Source organism: Cherax quadricarinatus, chromosome 51 (genome assembly GCF_038502225.1).
Source record: "Cherax quadricarinatus isolate ZL_2023a chromosome 51, ASM3850222v1, whole genome shotgun sequence".
NCBI lineage: Eukaryota > Metazoa > Arthropoda > Malacostraca > Decapoda > Parastacidae > Cherax > Cherax quadricarinatus.
In genome coordinates, this window is record NC_091342.1 from 9,896,898 (window position 1) to 9,916,030 (window position 19,133).

General features: G+C 40.7%; 2 protein-coding genes across 6 annotated transcripts in view; one reads left to right on the forward strand and one right to left on the reverse strand.

Annotated features, from left to right (window-relative positions):
- The first annotated feature begins 388 nt into the window (after positions 1 to 388).
- On the forward strand, positions 389 to 6,681 carry LOC128694604 (complement C1q-like protein 4). 3 transcript variants are annotated; one of them, XM_070095825.1, is made up of 5 exons: positions 389 to 515; positions 1,140 to 1,261; positions 3,114 to 3,192; positions 5,525 to 5,640; positions 6,069 to 6,670. In XM_070095825.1, the coding sequence occupies exons 2-5, from the start codon at positions 1,140 to 1,142 to the stop codon at positions 6,268 to 6,270; spliced, it is 519 nt and encodes a 172-aa protein (XP_069951926.1). In that variant the 5' UTR covers positions 389 to 515; the 3' UTR covers positions 6,271 to 6,670. The 3 variants fall into 3 exon arrangements, with proteins under 3 accessions (XP_069951926.1, XP_069951927.1, XP_069951928.1); XM_070095826.1 differs by lacking the exon at positions 389 to 515 and adding an exon at positions 522 to 665; XM_070095827.1 differs by lacking the exons at positions 389 to 515; positions 1,140 to 1,261 and adding an exon at positions 2,094 to 2,281 and having other exon boundaries at positions 6,069 to 6,681.
- A 3,976-nt stretch (positions 6,682 to 10,657) lies between these two features.
- LOC128694776 (nephrin) overlaps positions 10,658 to 19,133 on the reverse strand; it is a 140,022-nt gene continuing 131,546 nt past the window's right edge. For 2 of the 3 annotated variants that reach the window (XM_053785081.2, XM_070095823.1), the window contains exons 14-15: positions 16,945 to 17,033; positions 10,658 to 12,408 (exon numbers count right to left, since the gene is read on the reverse strand). In XM_053785081.2, coding sequence (XP_053641056.2) covers positions 11,467 to 12,408; positions 16,945 to 17,033 — 1,031 coding nt within the window. In that variant the 3' untranslated portion in view covers positions 10,658 to 11,466. The remainder of the gene's footprint in view (positions 12,409 to 16,944; positions 17,034 to 19,133) is intronic. The other variant, XM_070095824.1, reaches the window with a different exon arrangement.

Consider the following 19,133-nt stretch of genomic DNA (forward strand, 5'->3'; position numbering starts at 1 on the left):
TATCCAACCTATACAGAGGTTGATGGTTATGGTAGTGGTGGGAGGCGCTTGGAGAAGATTTATCTATAACAGGAGCAAATATCTGTTTACCCTAGGGAGGAGGGACTAACAAATTCTCAGTGTGTTGCACTTCCAGTAAGGTTCCTCAATACCGTGCAACTACGACAGCTGACTAACACATGCACACCTACATGACTTCTACTTGAACATGGGGCCGCAAGCGTTAGTTAGTTTGGAGATTTTCCCACACGACTCAACCCACTAGAAAATCGAACCAAATTCTGATAATTGTTTGCTGAACGCTTTCTGCGAGAGGTTGTAGACTGTAGAGGGAGGTGGTGGGTATGAGGCCTCGGGTTGGCCAGGTTTTGGACACTGGTGGGCAGGGGTGGCTGAATGTGGGCTGTAGGGTTGGTGTGAGGGGGGTGTAGAAATCCCGGGTAGAGGTTGGGAAGAGTTTCTCCCGTCTGGGCAGCAGTGATTCAGTGATCGTCCACCGTTCCTGGCCGTGTGAGGTGAGTCCTCGCTCATGCCAACACTTACATCTCTATTAGACTGTGATATTTGATAAATTTGCTGCCAGGTTAGTTTTTTTCACCGAGAAAATAGGAAATTTACCGGGCGCACCCCAACACGCGCAGGAAGAGCATCAAAATATAGTTACTGTGAGTACCCACCAGGAGGTGAGAAAACATGTCTGAACCTGCCAACAGACGTCACATTTTGAAATATACTTAAAATTTGTTATGGAACGTGTCTGTGCGCGTGTATGGTGATTTGCAGTGAGCATATTGGATTTGTGAGCATATTTAATTTGTCGAGAAAAGTTAAAATGTGAATCAAGAAGATAGATGTTTTAACAGTGATGTGTATTTCCTATATTTATTTATTAAATCCTTTATACCTAATTTTATTAACGCTCTGATTAGAAAATAAGCTTCAACGTAAGTCTAATATTTTCGAATTCTCATTTGCTTTGTATATGAAGAAAACGTTTGCTAGAATTAGTTATCACCATCGTCTACACAAAAAAGCTTTACCACTCAAGAAATATTGACAGTGTGTGTGTGTGTGTGTGTATTCCTACATAGTTGTCACTGTTGAATTTGCGATCACTGAGTGAGTGCTGTATCCGTCAGATGTGTGGTGTTAGTGGTGGAGTGTTGGTGATCTTGCTGGTGCTGTGGCCGCTGGCTGCCACACAGGCCGTCAAGGAGACAGGATTCGGAACTTTACGAGCTCCTGAAGTTCCCCAGCCCTAGTAAGTTAGATTTGTTTTTGGTTTTTTCCAGTCACAGCCGCATTAATGATGAGAGACTATGTTGCTGTGTACTCACCTAGCTGAGGTTGCAGGGGTCGAGTCCAAGCTCCTGGCCCCGCCTCTTCACTGGTCGCTACTAGGTCACTCTCCCTGAACCATGAGCTTTATTGTACCTCTGCTTAAAGCTATGTATGGATCCTGCCTCCACTACATCGCTTCCCAAACTATTCCACTTCCTGACTACTCTGTGGCTGAAGAAATACTTCCTAACATCCCTGTGATTCATCTGTGTCTTCAGCTTCCAACTGTGTCCGCGTGTTGTTGTGTCCAGTCTCTGGAACATCATGTCTTTGTCCACATTGTCAATTCCTCTCAGTATTTTGTAAGTCGTTATCATGTCCCCCCTATCTCTCCTGTCCTCCAGTGTCGTCAGGTTGATTTCCCTTAACCTCTCCTCGTAGGACATACTTCTTAGCTCTGGGACTAGTCTTGTTGCAAACCTTTACACTTTCTCTAGTTTCTTTACATGCTTGGCTAGGTGTGGGTTCCAAACTGGTGCCGCATACTCCAATATGGGCCTAACGTACACGGTGTACAGGGTCCTGAACGACTCCTTATTAAGATGTCGAAAGTGTGTGTGTGTGTGTGTGTGTGTGTGTGTGTGTGTGTGTGCTTGGTGCTTGGTGCTTGGTGCTTGTGTGAGGCTGTAAGTTTGACATGGTTATAGAGCTAACTTTCTCCTGGAATATGCGTACCACCATGACGGGTTTGGCGATAAGAGAGAGAGAGAGATAGAAATTAGGTGCTGGGACGGCATAGACCAGCGTCCAGCTATCACTAGTTGTGTCTAGACTCCTGCGACCAGCACAACACACGAGACTCTCTCCAACACTCCACTCAGTCCAGCCACATTGAAGCAATTACACACTGAGGGAGCAAAATTATCACGCCTTGTTGAAAAACAGGATCAGAAATTTAATGGAAAAATACGAAACAGAGACCGAGCTTACTGATGCATCAGTAGGTCTGTTGTTAATGTAACTTTTACTAAGTCGACTGCTGCTATTACTACTACTACTACTACTACTACTACTACTACTACTACTACTACTACTACTACTACTACTACTTCTACTACTACCACTGGTAGTCCACGTACTGCTTTCAGGGCCCCAGTACTCACTCCTCCCTATATACATCACTGGCCTCATCTACAGTGCATAGGTCACTCTACAGCCCTGGGCAGTGTGAGAGTAACCACAGGTTTCAAGTAACCGCTACAAATGTCTTCGTGAGATTCACTTCTTCCTACCATCAGTGGAGATAAATCCTGACCGCAGAGGCAGGGTTCATGCACGATGTCTAGTAGACTCTTAATTGCAAAGTGCTTCTTTAATAGCTTCTTATAAGATGGTTAGCTGCATGCCCTTGTAACATCAGAGAGCTGTGTGAAGAAAAGTCACGTTGCAGAAAAGCTTTATTAATAAAGCTCTGCACAGAGCGAAAATGGTGTTCTGCAACGTGTTTTATTGTCATTTTATTGTTGTTGGTTTTGTCGGCATAACGTTTTCGTGTCCGAATGGCAGTGTTTTCCAGTGGTCTGTGACTCGGTGGGCCCAGAAACTCATGCACGCTTTTGTATTGCCTCTATTGCCTCGGAGTTTCTCAACATTACTGTGTGTCATAAAATTGCCTTACACTTAGGATTTCTGTTCTCGCTTGAGTGTGTCGAATTTGCTTTATATCTGAGCGAGAGAGAGAGAGAGAGAGAGAGAGAGAGAGAGAGAGAGAGAGAGAGAGAGAGAGAGAGAGAGAGAGAGAGAGAGAGTAACACTGCTACTTTCCCCTACAGTTGTTCAGGAGGCTTCAGCGTGCGAAGAGCGGTGGTACCCACACAAGATGAAGCAGTCCCCCGTATCCTCCGCTTTCAGGTATGTTGATGACCCGTTTTTTGTGTGGTGAGATGCCGTGAGCCGCAGACACCCAGATCTGGCTATCTCCGGTGTACACAGCATCCGTGCCCCAAGTACAATCAAAGTCAATTCGTATTCCCAAGCATTAAAGGGCGCCGATTCAGCTCTGGGATCATACCTCTCTAAGTTCTAACGAAATTCCCCTGTCTTTATATATTAAAGTAAATTTTATTGCGCTAGAGAACAATTGAATGAACTTGAGTTATAAATTACGAATTTCGTAGTATATCTTTCGTTTCATATTAAAATATTATGAGTTCATGAAGCGTTTTTTGGAAGACTTAATAATTTTCTCTTTATCCTTCATATTAAACAAAATTTTGAATCCATTAACTAGCATGGCGTGTTTAACGCGATAGGCTACAACCAGAGTGCTGCTACTTAATTCAGTATAAGTCCTAATATATGACAGCCACGGCGTGCGGCTACTGCTAGCCTATTGTATACGAGATTTACATCGTGCGGGAGAAAAAAAAGGAGCTTATATGTCTCCCCGTCAAAATCCATCACACAGGATGGGCTCGATGGATCAAGTAATGAAATGTGTCAGACTCAGCTGGGAGAATTTAGTAGGTTAATGAAGATGTCGTCCAGCATTATACTCTTGAGTTCGGTAGCTGCGAGAGAAGCAAAAATGTTATTTTTGAATGTTTGTTTAAAGAAATAATGTTGATTTGATTGAAGCAATGATGTTCACTTGACTGAAGCAATAATGTTCACTTGACTGAAGCAATAATATTCACTTGACTGAAGCAATAATATTCACTTGACTGAAGCAATAATATTCACTTGACTGAAGCAATAATATTCACTTGACTGAAGCAATAATATTCACTTGACTGAAGCAATAATATTCACTTGACTGAAGCAATAATATTCGTGGCAATACTCTTGATCGTTTGCAATATTTCTGAAAGCTTGTGGAAGAATTTTACCCGCTCAGAATTCACACCGTCTCACACAACTTTGTAAGATCCGACAACTCTGATTTGAATTCTGAAGTAAACTTTGAGCAAGTGATGGCAACTCACAGGTCCAAAACACTGATAATGTTCATTGCTCCTCTCAAGGAAGGTTCCTTGATGTTGGTGAGGGGCTCTTGATTTAGGGAATTGGATCTGTTCTCCAGTTCCCCGAATTAAGCCTGAATGCCTTCCACATCCCCCCTCCAGCGCTGTACAATCCTCCGGGTTTAGCGCTTCCCCTTGATTATAATAATAATAATGTTCATTGCTACAGACTTAAGGTGTTTTGTGGAGGCGGATTAAAAAAAAATAGCCTCTTCAATAATAGTGAAGGGAATTTTTGTTTCTAAATCAACAAACTACACGCCTAGAATGGCGTCTAATTTGTAGTTGGCTCCCTGTGGAATACTGTAGTGTCTGACTGTTGTGTCTGGATACTCATGACTGATGTTGCTGTTGCTAGTGCTGATGTTGTATGTACATATGACTGCATATGCATATTACCATATTAAGATATCACAGGGTTTTTGTGACCGTATTGTATATATATATATATATATATATATATATATATATATATATATATATATATATATATATATATATATATATATATATATGTCGTGCCGAATAGGCAGAACTTGCGATCTTGGCTTAAATAGCAACGCTCATCTTGCCATATAGGACAAGTGAAAATTTGTGTATGCAATAATTTCGCCAAAATCATTCTGAACCTAACGAAAAAATATATTTCACTGTGTTTGTTTAGTATTAAATTATTGTAAACAAATCTAAAATATATTTAGTTGGGTTAGGCTAAAATAAATTGCGCTTGTTATGATAAGGTTAGGTAAGTTTTCTAAGTTCCTTTTGGTGCAAAATTATATTTTTTTACATCAACATTAATGAAAAAAATATATCTTTAAACGTATAAGAGAAAATTTTAGAAAGGACTTAATTTTAAACGAGTTCTTGCTAATTGACCAGTTTTACATATTCGGCACGACATATATATATATATATATATATATATATATATATATATATATATATATATATATATATATATATATATATATATATATATATATTCCATTTTCCTGTGTATGTGAGGCAATTTCCAAGCAAAAGTTGCAAAGTCTTTTACATAGTTACTCAATTACTGACCCCGTAGTAGAATGCCTGGCGGCCTTTCTACAGCCTGACTGAAGTTCCACAGTTCATGTTGACAGATTTCATTACTCTCATAAATAACAGGGTAGCAGCACATTGCGGATGTATCCAATCTCACTAAAAAAAATAAGCTTTCCTTACCTTATACACAGGAAGTGTTGACCAACTTGGGAGGCTGGTCAGTCAAAGACAACATCTTCGTGGCGCCTTGCACCGGGGCCTACTTCTTCACCTTCCATGCTATCTCAGATGACGGCAAGGACTTCACGTGAGTATCGTAGCCATGTCCAACCCGGGTACCAAAATATTGATACCCGAGTATCAGAAATTTGATACCAGGGTATCCAAAAAATTATACCAGGGTGTCAAAAAGAATTATACCAGTTTATCCAAACCACTACCATTCACAGATAGATACGTGTACCACCACGTGCATATGAACGTATGTGAATGTATAATCAATAATAATAGCACAAGTCCACCTGGACATGATGATACAGTTAGTCCAGAGAAGACATCTTTGTTTACAACTTACTGAGAGCTCACGATGCCTCTCATCCCACACCTGTTAACTCACTACTCTATGGTCTTTTGTAGTAACACCCATTTATCAGTGCTCCATGACCCCTATGGGTTTAGTGGTTTCCCATGAATATAATAATAAATTTAATAAAATAATGATAATTATCCTGACAGGGTGGCACTGATGAAGGAAGGAGAGTACCAGGTCACTGCTTACGGTACTAAACAGGGGTACCAGCAGGGCTCCAATTCAGCCTTGCTGTTCCTCAACGCTGGAGCCAGAGTGTACCTGGAGGTGCAGCAGGGAACCATCTACGAGCACCCTTTCAACGAGGTCTACACCACCTTCAGTGCCTTCCTCGTCGAGCAGTTCTAGAGAGGATAACGAGTACATACCACTTGTGATGCGCACGGATGTAAGAGTGAGGGAACTAAATAACTGTTAACAGACAGCCTTTCTGCCGACTACATGTGGTGCAGCTATAATTCTTGTCTGCAGAGATGAGAAAGGAGAAGCGACAGAAGGGAACGAGGAAGGCAGGAGGTGAGGGAAAGAGGGAAGTAGAAGAACAGAAATAAGGAAAGTATGGAGGTAAGAAGAGAGAAGGAGGAATAAGGAAGATAGAATGAGGAATGCCCAACATTCATGGCTCATCCCTCCTCATCAAGTTCTATTTATAAGTTATTCATCTATTTATTTATCTATTTATTTAAAAAACCACCAATTTAACTTAGTAGTCAATAAAGTCAGTTTCCTAACTATTGTTGGCGAAGACAAACTATTCAAACAAGATGTACAAATTACCAAAATACTGTTGTTGATTTTTAGTGTTCGATCGGTGACTTTTACAATAAAAGGAATATATGAAGTTTTATTTAAACCCGTTCGTTTCTGTGTTGAGGTAACCAGGCAAAACAATCAGCGCCAAAAAAAAAAAATTAGTCTTTGTGGCGACCGAGAAAGACAACATCAGTGACAAAGGTTAATTGAGATTAGAAGCCTATCGGCTAGAATTCTTGGACCCTTCAAGAGCGGTTCCTTGATACTGGCGAGGGGCTCTCGATCTAGGGAATTGGATCTGTGCTCAAGTTCCCTGAGTTAAGCCTGAATGCCTTCCATCCCCCCATCTCAACAGGAGCTGTATAATCTCCACGGGTTTAGGGCTCTCCCATAATAATAATAATAATAATAGAGTTCTTGGGACTGAATTTCAAATTTTATTTTTCTTTACTCATTCCTGAGACAGCAAACACTGTGTCTGAAACAATACACAAACAACCCGGACCAAATGAAACTTACAAAGGCGTTTCGGTCGCTAGTTAATGGTCCAAGTCGGACCGAAACGTCGTCGTGAGTTGGAGTCTCCTATGTACAGGTTATCTGTACATTGTTCCAGCCACGGTGTTGTGCCTCCTGAGTCTTCTGTAAACAAGTCATATCACACAGCATCTTACGACACTTCTCTAATGGCTCTTTTACTTATTTTTTAACTGTGGTAAGTCTACCAACCCATCTCATGATGGTACACTTTATTTTGTGTGATGAATGGTTTTGAAAACCGACAAGTAGAAGAATTGAGATATTACAGACCATTCTGGAGAAATACCCTGACTTTGCTAGCTGTAAATAAAGCATTACCACATATGTGCATGTGTGTGTGTGTGTGTGTGTGTGTGTGTGTGTGTGTGTGTGTTTGTTTGTGTGTATGTGTATGAGTGTGTGAGTGTGTGTGTGTGTGTGTGTGTGTGTGTGAGTATGAGTGTGTGTGTGTATGAGTGTGTGTGTGTGTGTGTGTATGAGTGTGTGTGTGTGTATGAGTGTGTGTGTGTGTATGAGTTTGTGTATGTGTGTGTACTCACCTAGTTGTACTCACCTAGTTGAGGTTGCGGGGGTCGAGTCCGAGCTCCTGGCCCCGCCTCTTCACTGATCGCTACTAGGTCACTCTCCCTGAGCCGTGAGCTTTATCATACCTCTGCTTAAAGCTATGTATGGATCCTGCCTCCACTACATCGCTTCCCAAACTATTCCACTTACTGACTACTCTGTGGCTGAAGAAATACTTCCTAACATCCCTGTGATTCATCTGTGTCTTCAGCTTCCAACTGTGTCCCCTTGTTACTGTGTCCAATCTCTGGAACATCCTGTCTTTGTCCACCTTGTCAATTCCTCTCAGTATTTTGTATGTCGTTATCATATCCCCCCTATCTCTCCTGTCCTCCAGTGTCGTCAGGTTGATTTCCCTTAACCTCTCCTCGTAGGACATACCTCTTAGCTCTGGGACTAGTCTTGTTGCAAACCTTTGCACTTTCTCTAGTTTCTTCACGTGCTTGGCTAGGTGTGGGTTCCAAACTGGTGCCGCATACTCCAATATGGGCCTAACGTACACGGTGTACAGGGTCCTGAATGATTCCTTATTAAGACGTCGGAATGCTGTTCTGAGGTTTGCCAGGCGCCCATATGCTGCAGCAGTTATTTGGTTGATGTGCGCTTCAGGAGATGTGCCTGGTGTTATACTCACCCCAAGATCTTTTTCCTTGAGTGAGGTTTGTAGTCTCTGGCCCCCTAGACTGTACTCCGTCTGCGGTCTTCTTTGCCCTTCCCCAATCTTCATGACTTTGCACTTGGTGGGATTGAACTCCAGGAGCCAATTTCTGGACCAGGTCTGCAGCCTGTCCAGATCCCTTTGTAGTTCTGCCTGGTCTTCGATCGAGTGAATTCTTCTCATCAACTTCACGTCATCTGCAAACAGGGACACCTCAGAGTCTATTCCTTCCGTCATGTCGTTCACAAATACCAGAAACAGCACTGGTCCTAGGACTGACCCCTGCGGGACCCCGCTGGTCACAGGTGCCCACTCTGACACCTCGCCACGTACCATGACTCGCTGCTGTCTTCCTGACAAGTATTCCCTGATCCATTGTAGTGCCTTCCCTGTTATCCCTGCTTGGTCCTCCAGTTTTTGCACCAATCTCTTGTGTGGAACTGTGTCAAACGCCTTCTCACAGTCCAAGAAAATGCAATCCACCCACCCCTCTCTCTCTTGTCTTACTGCTGTCACCATGTCATAGAACTCCAGTAGGTTTGTGACACAGGATTTCCCGTCCCTGAAACCATGTTGGCTGCTGTTGATGAGATCGTTCCTTTCTAGGTGTTCCACCACTCTTCTCCTGATAATCTTCTCCATGATTTTGCATACTATACATGTCAGTGACACTGGTCTATAGTTTAATGCTTCATGTCTGTCTCCTTTTTTAAAGATTGGGACTACATTTGCTGTCTTCCATGCCTCAGGCAATCTCCCTGTTTCGATAGATGTATTGAATATTGTTGTTAGGGGTACACATAGCACCTCTGCTCCCTCTGTGTGTGTGTGTGTGTGTGTGTGTGTGTGTGTTGTGTGTGTGTGTGTGTGTGTGTGTGTGTGTGTGTGTGTGTGTGTGTGTGTGTGATTATGTGTGTGTGTGTATGAATTTGTATGTGTGTGTGTGTGTGTGTGTGAGAGAGAGAGACTCAGCAACCAACATTTGCACCAATAACTCACTACAGTTGTGACCGGGTGTGGAAGTGTGAATTGCTCATTACTCTAAAATTTGTTCATGATTGCAGCCATGTATACACGAAAGTAACCATTCTTACAGTATTCATTACCTTTGTAACTTGTGAGTTCATTACCTTTGTAACTTGTGAGTTCATTACCTTGTACCTAGTTCAGCCATCAAAACTTTGGAGCCCGGTCCCTGGACCCATTGTGTACCTCTGTAATCTGTAAATACCTTTGTAACTTGTCATGATTGTGACTAGACCTACCTGGAGTTCATTACCTTTGTAAATTGTGAGTTCATTACCTTTGTAAATTGTGAATTCATTACCTCTGTAACTTGCTCAGCTATCAAAACTTTGAGGCCCAGTCCCTGGACCCATTATGTACCTCTGTAATCTTTTGACTACCGCCCACAGGATGGGTATGGGGTGCATAATAAACATATTAAACTAAACTATGCAACACATGGGAATCTTTATTGAAGAAACGTTTCGCCACACTTCTCTCCTGGCGAAACGCTTCTTCAATAAAGATTCCCATGTGTTGCATAAGTGTCTCAATTCTTCTACTTTATTTTGTAGAGGAAGAAGCAGTAAGCTGACAGGAAGCTTCGCTCACATAACCAAAAGCTTAACTGAGAGGGTCATGTGACTTATCTTTCCTGCAAATATGTATGAGCGCTGTAAGGCCAAATTTATTGGTAAAATTAAGCGCTGTATAACCCGTATGGGTATGGTTCTTAAAGTGACTAAGTTTATTTGTTGGTTAAACTAAGAGACGTTTATAAGAATTTAGGAAAATAAGCAGCACCGGATTCTGTTTCCCTTTTGTTCTGACATTTATTGTCATGATTCTGGCGTTTATTGTGTGATTCTGCCATTGTCATGATTCTGCCATTGTCATGATTCTGCCATTGTCATGATTCTGGCATTTATTGTGATTCTGCTATTGTCATGATTCTGGCATTTATTGTGTGATTCTGACATTGTGTGATTCTGGGATTTATTGTGTGATTCTGGCACTTATCGTGTGATTCTGGCATTTATTTTTATTGTTTTGTATCATATATTGTTACAGTACTGGAATGTTTATTGTGATTACAGTATTTATTGTTGTTGTTCGGGCACATATTGTTGTGGTTCTGGCATTTATAATTTCAGTACCAACATTTACTGTCGTGGTAATTGCGTCTGGATAATGTAATGGAAAGAAAAACAAACATTTGATTCAGAGATCAATGTTCTTTTGAGGACATTGTAGCAACAACAACAGCCTTAAAGGGAACCTCGCAAAGGATGTCTATGTCTTCAGATTTATGGTATTTTAGACTGTACTCACACTGTGAGGAACAGACATTGCAGTCTAGGAGTTGGTAGCCCCTGAAGGAGGTTCCTTGGTCCCAGGAATTGGACCTGATCTCCCTTTTCCTGGCGTTGAACCTGATTCCCTCCCATTTTCCCAGGAGCTATATGACCTCTGTAGATTTAGAACACCCAAATGAACGTAAATAATAATCATCTTAGTTATGCTCATTCTGTAAAAAAAAAAGGTACTGCAATCTATTAATTAATTGTTCGTCTTTTTCTGTTTCTATTTTTGTAATATCAAAGTTCATTTTTCCAGACAAAATATAATTATTCTATCAAAAAGTTATGTATATCTAGCACAAAGCATTTTCTTTCTCTCTGCTTATTTTTGACTGATATGTTTGCCTTACAAGCAGTTTTTTTAGTTTGTCTTTAGGCTACAATAATACCATTAAATGCAGCAAATTTATCTGAGAGTTGTGAAATCACCGCAGCACACACACACACCCAAGAGAGCGTCACCGCAAGGCTTTGTCAAAGTGCTTCACTTCTTGCAAACGTGCGGCAGAAGTACTACTTCATCTATACAAAGTCTTGTCAAGTGTCTCGTTGCGCTTCACACAGCTCAACACACCCTTGCCAAAGGGTGTGTTGAGCTGTCGTATCAATGTCGTGTGTTGAGCTGTCATATCAATAAGTGACTTAATCCTCTGTGTTTTGGTCTTATACTGAACTCTCCTTCTGTCCGGCGATGAGCGGCACACATGCGTCGGGCTCACCAGGTTGATCCTCACATGTCATTAAGTACTCCTGAACTGCTGTTGCAGGGGATATGAAGGGGGCATCGTCTTGCTCTCTGGCTGATAAAGTTGCTGTGAAGGGAGAGTCTTCTAGCCTTTTAGCCGCTGACTTGGACCTCAACATAGTATGAGCACGTTCTTTTGGTACTGAATTAGACTTCAACATAGCATGAGCTCGTTCTTTCGGTACAGAATTGGCCCTCAACATAGTATGAGCACGTTCTTTCGGTACTGAATTGGACTTCAACATAGCATGAGCTCGTTCTTTCGGTACCGACTTGGACCTCAACATAGTATGAGCACGTTCTTTTGGTGCTAAGTTGAACTTCAGTTTTTTCTCTTTCGCTGCGGAAGATAGCCACAATTGAGCGTGTTGTGGCTCTTTCGTGGTTGAAAAAATCAATGAAAAGTGTTCTTGCCCTTTTGCTGCCGAGGAAGGCGTCAGTGATGGACGTCCTTGATTTTCAGCTACTGCAGTAGACCTTAAAGGTTTGGATTCTTGCTGTAGCTCCTGCGAGTGACTGTTATAACCATCCACGGCCTTTATGGTGTTGTTTCCTGGTTTCTGCTGATAAAGTGAGAAGCGGTCATTGTCGTTGCTGCTGCGAGTGAGAAGCTGTTGGAGAGGTGGTGCAGCACGTTGAAGAGGTACAGTAGCGTGTTGGAGAGGTATAGCAGCGTGTTGGAGAAGAACAGAAGCATGTTGGAGAGGCGGTGAGACATGCTGGAGACACGTAGCTGTGTGGGGAAGGGATGCAGAGGTGGGATGCTTTGGATTCCAGTTGTTCAGCTTCAGTGACATTCCAGAGATACCCCCATGCAGCAGGACATCACCATCACCAGCGTCAGTACCACTGCTGGCTGGCTGTGGAACACACAAGAAAAAGAGATGTGTAATAAACACTGATACGGCATTGAGCATGATGGTACAGTAATTCCCAACCTTCTTTCAATCATTAACCAATAACCTTTCTCTCCATCGCCACAGTACCTCTAAAGATCTCATTTACGAAAAGAAAGTTCAGGTGACGCTTTTGGTCCATCCTCGACAATTGATAACTGTTTGATGACTCGATTTTGATACACTCGAAAAGTGGTCACAATTCTCTCTCCGTATGCGTTATTTTAATCGTTCCAGGCACGTTATTCTGACTTGTATTCTTCAAGATACTTGCTACTGAATTAAGCTCAAGTGTACATTATTACTTGTTACTTGGGTCACATAGCAAGAAACATGTTAACAAAAAAATACTTTTGCAGTCGGGTACTCCACAACCCATTCATTTTTAACAGTTTCCCCCCAAAAATAATAATAATAATAATAATAATAATAATAATAAAAGTGGGGGTGGACATGGCGGATGGGTCTATGAAAGACTAGGTAAACCATTGAGGGGAAAGAAGATAAATAATGTATTGAGACATTTTTGGAAACAAAAAAAATTATGTATGAAGGCAAAAAGGAAAATATGCTATAATTGTATTAACATCTTTATGTGGCGTGAGTAATGGTTTTTAAACATTGTACTGAGGAGGAGGCTAGAGGCATAGATGCCAAGATGTTTGAGAGCATTGTGTGAGGGTGAATATTATGCAGAGAATTAAGTTTATTCATATATAGGTACACATAAATATAGTTACATAAATTATACATAGCAGCATATAAGTAGATTACCTAGGATAACCGTAAAAAAGTCAGAAAAGTGATTTAGTCTCATTGGGGGTACAGAAATAAGACCGTGTGGGGGTTACAAAAGGAATAATAGAGAGGATGTATGAGGGGCTGTTGAGGTAGATTGGACATTTAGAAGTGAAGAAGGAAAATAAGATGAACAAGAGAGGAAACATCGTCTAACTTCGGCTAGGTGCCCAAACTTATCTGGGGTCTGGCGTCGTGGATAAAGTACTGTGTACTCTGATGCAAAGTTTGCAGGTTCGAGTCCTGCTTTGGACGTGGAGATAATGTTTATACATACATACTGACCTACTCTTAAAGTTGTAATTTTGTTGGCCACTTAAAATGCTGTTACCAGAACAACCTTGAAAAGAGTTAACTCACTGAAGAAGAAGAATTTAGATCAATTGAATATACGTAGATAAAATATATCAAGCCGCTTCCTTTCCTTCAAGCCTGCCTGTCTGCCTTAATTCTACCCTCCTGTCCGCCTCCATCCATCCCTCCTGCCTGCCTTCCTCCTTCCCTCCTGCCCCTCCTTTCCTACATGCAATCCTTACTCTTCCCTCCACGTCCACCCCTTTTGTTGCCTGTATTCCTGCTTTCCTCTTTGCCACCTTTCTCCCCCTCCCTCCTCATTTCTGCTTCCTTCCTTCCCTCCTGCCTTCCCCCTTCTACCTCCCTTCTTACCTCCTGCTGGTCACCTTTCCTCCTACCTTCCTTCCTTCCCTCCTTCCTCCTGCTGCTTGCACCAGTTCAGGTATGCACGGGGGAAGGCTCCACTACCACACATCACCTCAACAGCTTCTGTATTCCCAGGCAGCGGCTTTAATTTGGGATTCATCCGTGAAATAGGAGGTTGCCAAGTCTAGATAGGTGTCCCTCTGCTCTGTAAACGGTAAGGCGATGCCCTCCATAATGGCGTCTGCCTTGCCAACACCCATGTCTCAACCCGTGAAAATCACTTCGACTACTGAAACATTCAATCATTAAAAATCTGACTCCATATCCTTTCCAATTAATAATTCTACGTGTTTGACTGATGAAAAGAGACTACAGTGAAGTTTTAGCACCGAGGAATGGAGGGTTGTTGGTTAAATAGAGCGAAGCCGAAGTCGAGGTTGGGGTTAATGAGAGGTGAGGCACTGGGAGGCGGTAAAGCAGTGTAGGTGCGCGGGTCTTGCATTTGTGACCAACGATTTGGAAAATGGGTAGGGAAGAGTTATGGATTTTTGGAGCCATCAAGAAATTGCTGCTTCGTGTATTTTGCTGAGGTCTGAGATGTTAACTGGCAGACGGTGTGACTTATTGTGTAAGATCTCTTTCTCTCTCTCTAATAACTTACTTTCTCTCTCTCTCTCTCTCTCTCTCTCTAATAACTTACTTTCTCTCTCTCTCTCTCTCTCTCTCTCTCTCTCTCTCTCTCTCTCTCTCTCTCTCTCTCTTTCTCTCTCTCTTTCTGATGCTGTTTTATAACTCTTCTGTGTCCACAAATTAATTTTTTTGCATTTCATTTTTTACATCAAAATGACAATTTAGTGTAAACAACGTCTGAACCAGCAGAGTTTTAATCTGCCTCAAACTGTGACCCTCAAGTAGCCAGTAACACATTCACATACTGGCCAACACACCCATCATGACTTTTCCAGTGTCTCCGTTGGAAAAGTCCGGCCTTTAGACGTCTAAAAGACTAAATGCGTAACTGAGAGGGACGGTGATGCATCCTGCGGGTCAGGTGATGGGACCATCACGCCCATAACATCTGCCATAATGTATACTATGTATGCATTTCTTGTAGCTATGTAATATGTGTATTATTTGTGTATGGCCTAATACCTTATTTACATTTCAGTTTTTATTTTAATTTTGTATGTGTATCGTGTTGAGTAATTAACTTGAGCAGTTTTGTGAAACATCATTTACACGTAGTTTATTCATATATATATATATATATATATATATATATATATATATATATATATATATATATATATATATATATATATATATATATATATGCAAAACAACCACTCTGAAAGAATAGAGAAATTCCAAGCGCTTTCGTGACTACACACATAGTTCCTTGATAATGTGAGTAGTCACGAAAGCGCTTGGAATTTCTCTATTCTTTCAGAGTGGTTGTTTTGCATATTTTGAAATCACCTGTTTACTGTGATCTTATTGCATATATATATATATATATATATATATATATATATATATATATATATATATATATATATATATATATATATATATATATATATATATGTCGTGTCGATTTTGGCTTAAATAGCAACGTTCTTCTTGCCGAATGAGGCAAGTGAAAATTTGTGTACGCAATAATTCCGCAAAAATCAGTCTGAACCTAACAAACAAAATATATTTCATTGTGTTTGTTTATTATTAAATTACTCTCAACTTATCTAAAGTATGTTTAGTTAGATTAGGCTAAATTAAATTGCGCTTGTTATAATAAGGTTATGTAAGTTGTCTAAGTTTTTTTTTGGTACAAAATTATTAATTTTTACATTACCATAAATATATCTTTAAACGTACAAGAGAAAATTTTAGAAAGGACTTAATTTTAAATGAATTCTTGCAAACTGACCAGTTTTACCTATTCTGCAGGATATATATATATATACATCACACGCTCTACATGTGCACATATTCTCATAAACACCGTGGAGGGAGAAAATATTGACAGCATAAAACTCAAAGAGCAGACATATTGGGCCTTTTTCGTTTGCTATTTTTTTTGAGCAGTTGTCCCTGTGAGCCAACATCACCAGCACTACCACACCAGCGATTGAAAATAGTGACGAGGGAGAGAGAAGGCATGTTTTATGGAATAAGCTTCTGTTGGGTCAACATTTCGATCCGTGTAGAGCTTTATCAAGTCAAGCTCTGCCGAGTGAGATGTTGTCTCGGTAAATGTTTGTTCAGCAAATGTTTGTTTTCTCTAACATTTGTTGTTATTTGCTAGGTAATTAAATCAATGAATATTACTAGTAATTCAGTTGTTCCCGAGTAAATATAAGTGAATATGTCACTGTTGGAAAGTAGTTGATGTATTAAGCTGGAAGTCTATCGACTGTAAGAGAAATGTTAAATCTACATATTACTGGTATACCACCAAAGATACTTTTATCCATAAAACAGAGATTATAACAAACTTTGTTCCATATACACTACTCCTCATATACGTCCCACAGTGTATATTGTATGAAATATGATTTATATGATGTATAATTTAACGGCAAACATACGTAATATACAAAAAAAAATATTGTGGATACCATAATTATGTTATTTTGGTATATTATTCTAATCGATTCCACAATTCTTGTATATGAAGAGACCATCGTCAGAGATGGCCATTCTCGATTTACGGAAAAGACTCCAGTTCTGCTGGAAGGAAGCCTATGAGGCTGCCATAGCTGCTGAACCCATATTGGAATGCTTGACGATATCCCCATCGCCGTACTGAAGTCTAATAACTCAGCCTGACAGTTTTCATTACCAGTGTGACGGAGTATGACAGGGAACCATAACTTCTTCCCTGTTCACACCAATTAACTCTCATATGTAAGATGGTAGCCGTTAAAAAAATGTGTTCTTTCTCTCTCTCTCTCTCTCTCTCTCTCTCTCTCTCTCTCTCTCTCTCTCTCTCTCTCTCTCTCTCTCTCTCTCTCTCTCTCTCTCTCTCTCTCTCTCTCTTGCCTGGTAGTTTTGGAGAGCCTGGTAGGTGTGTAAAAGAGTAGCTGCCGTGGTAATGGTCCTTACTCTTCTCTCGCCCATACTCTGTGTCTCTGTAACAGTTGAGTAAATTTAGATGGCTTGTCTGGTGCTCAGTGGACGGAGGATCGAGCCTCCACTACAAGGGTCAAGTATTTCACAACAACAACAATAATAATAATTGGAAGGTAGGTTGGTAGAGAACAACCACCCTGGGAGGTGCTATCATCCTGTCATACGAATGTGAAACGGAAACCTGTCAAGTCTCTGTTTTTACACTCTTGACAGAATTGCTGGTCTTTTCTGTCTCATAATTGGATGGTTAGTTGAGCTTAGGATCTGCAGACTACACAAGGGGTCGTTAAGGATGCATTTAACCTATCTTGTCCTGTTTCCTGACAAACCGAAATCCCACCTACCATGTAACCTGTTCACCGCTAGTCAAGAATTTAATTCCTAAAACGGAAAGAAATACAACGTCTCAGGTTTATATACAGTGAGAGACATTCACCTCTCGGTATATACATCCTTGTGTGTCTCATAAACACGCAGGATGACAGGAAGAGTAGTTTGCAAATACTACTTTTGGAATATTCTGAAGACAAGCTGCAAATGGTTGGTGGAAAGAATTGGAATAGTATACAAAAAAAATGAAATGGTGTACAAAAAAAAATTAAATGAAAGTGAACATAGATAAGAGTAAGGTGAAAATAGAACATTTAGGTAATGAACTTCTGGCTATTAGACTGGACTGGAGTTTTTGGTCATCTGACCGAGGCCTCCCGCTGGTTTACCCCTCCACCCCCTTTAAAATTTAAAAATTAGGCAGTATAATCAGTGACATACACGTAACAATATGTACTAGACATGTATATCTCACACCTCGTGTACTGTATATGCCATCTTTATATCAACAATGTATCTCCTAAATCTTTTGTACCGTATTATGTAATGTAATAAAATATACCTAATGGTAAAAAAGAATGAAAAGATGGGGTGGTAGGGTAAGTGGAATATTCAAATGGCTTCAGAAAGAAATCCAAATATTCTTCCTTGAAGCCTTGCCTTTTTATCCACTTATATATATATATATATATATATATATATATATATATATATATATATATATATATATATATATATATATATATATATATATATATATATATATACTGTAGTTATCTCCGCAGCACTGAAGACATTTATAAGCAAAACTCTTCGTCAGTAAAATATCGTAACACTGAATATATGTCATATTCCAGTAATACTCCCATGTTATCCCTTCAAGGGGGATACCTTCAAGGGGGATATCTTCAAGGGGGATACCTTCAAGGGGGATACCTTCAAGTGGGATACCTTCAAGGGGGATATCTTCAAGGGGGATACCTTCAAGGGGGATATCTTCAAGGGGGATACCTTCAAGTGGGATACCTTCAAGGGGGATATCTTCAAGGGGGATACCTTCAAGGGGGATACCTTCAAGGGGGATACCTTCAAGGGGGATACCTTCAAGGGGGATACCTTCAAGGGGGATACCTTCAAGGGGGATACCTTCAAGGGATATACCTTCCTGCTACTGATGGCCACTTCACCTAAGATCTTAGTGAACGTTCTTGCTCTTCACTGGATCAAACTTAGTTACTTCCACATAAATATAACAATTGTTGTAACTTATGCTAGCATTTTAATTATTCTTGTTCAATTTGTTCTTCAGTGCAGAAAGTGAGGGCAAGAAACCTCTCGTGAGAGAGAGAGAGAGAGAGAGAGAGAGAGAGAGAGAGAGAGAGAGAGAGAGAGAGAGCTGATGTAGGTAAGAGATTTTAGCTTGTAAATAAATTTAGGAACCTTCAGCTAACCTTGCAAAACCCCCCGTGTAAAAGAGATAAGGAGAGAGTGAGAGTGAGTGAGAGAGAGAGAGAGAGAGAGAGAGAGAGAGAGAGAGAGAGAGAGAGAGAGAGAGAGAGAGAGAGAGAGAGAGAGAGAGAGAGAGATATCCTTGAGACAATAATCTCAAGACAAATGACAGAGTTTTTTGACTATCACTCACTACTTTGTGATCGTCAATATGGCTTCAGGAAAGGTTACTCTGCTGCTGATCTGTTGTTAAACCTCTCCACTAAGTGGCACCAGTCACTGGATGAATCCAAAGTCAGCTGTGTGGTAGCACTGGACAT

Bases quoted from the DNA above. Each gene is read 5' to 3' on its own strand.
- LOC128694604 (XM_070095825.1), top strand. From the start codon at position 1,140: ATGTGTGGTGTTAGTGGTGGAGTGTTGGTGATCTTGCTGGTGCTGTGG. The intron at 1,262-3,113 runs GTAAGTTAGATT...TTTCCCCTACAG, and splicing joins CCTGAAGTTCCCCAGCCCTA to TTGTTCAGGAGGCTTCAGCG. The intron at 3,193-5,524 runs GTATGTTGATGA...CCTTATACACAG, and splicing joins CCCGTATCCTCCGCTTTCAG to GAAGTGTTGACCAACTTGGG.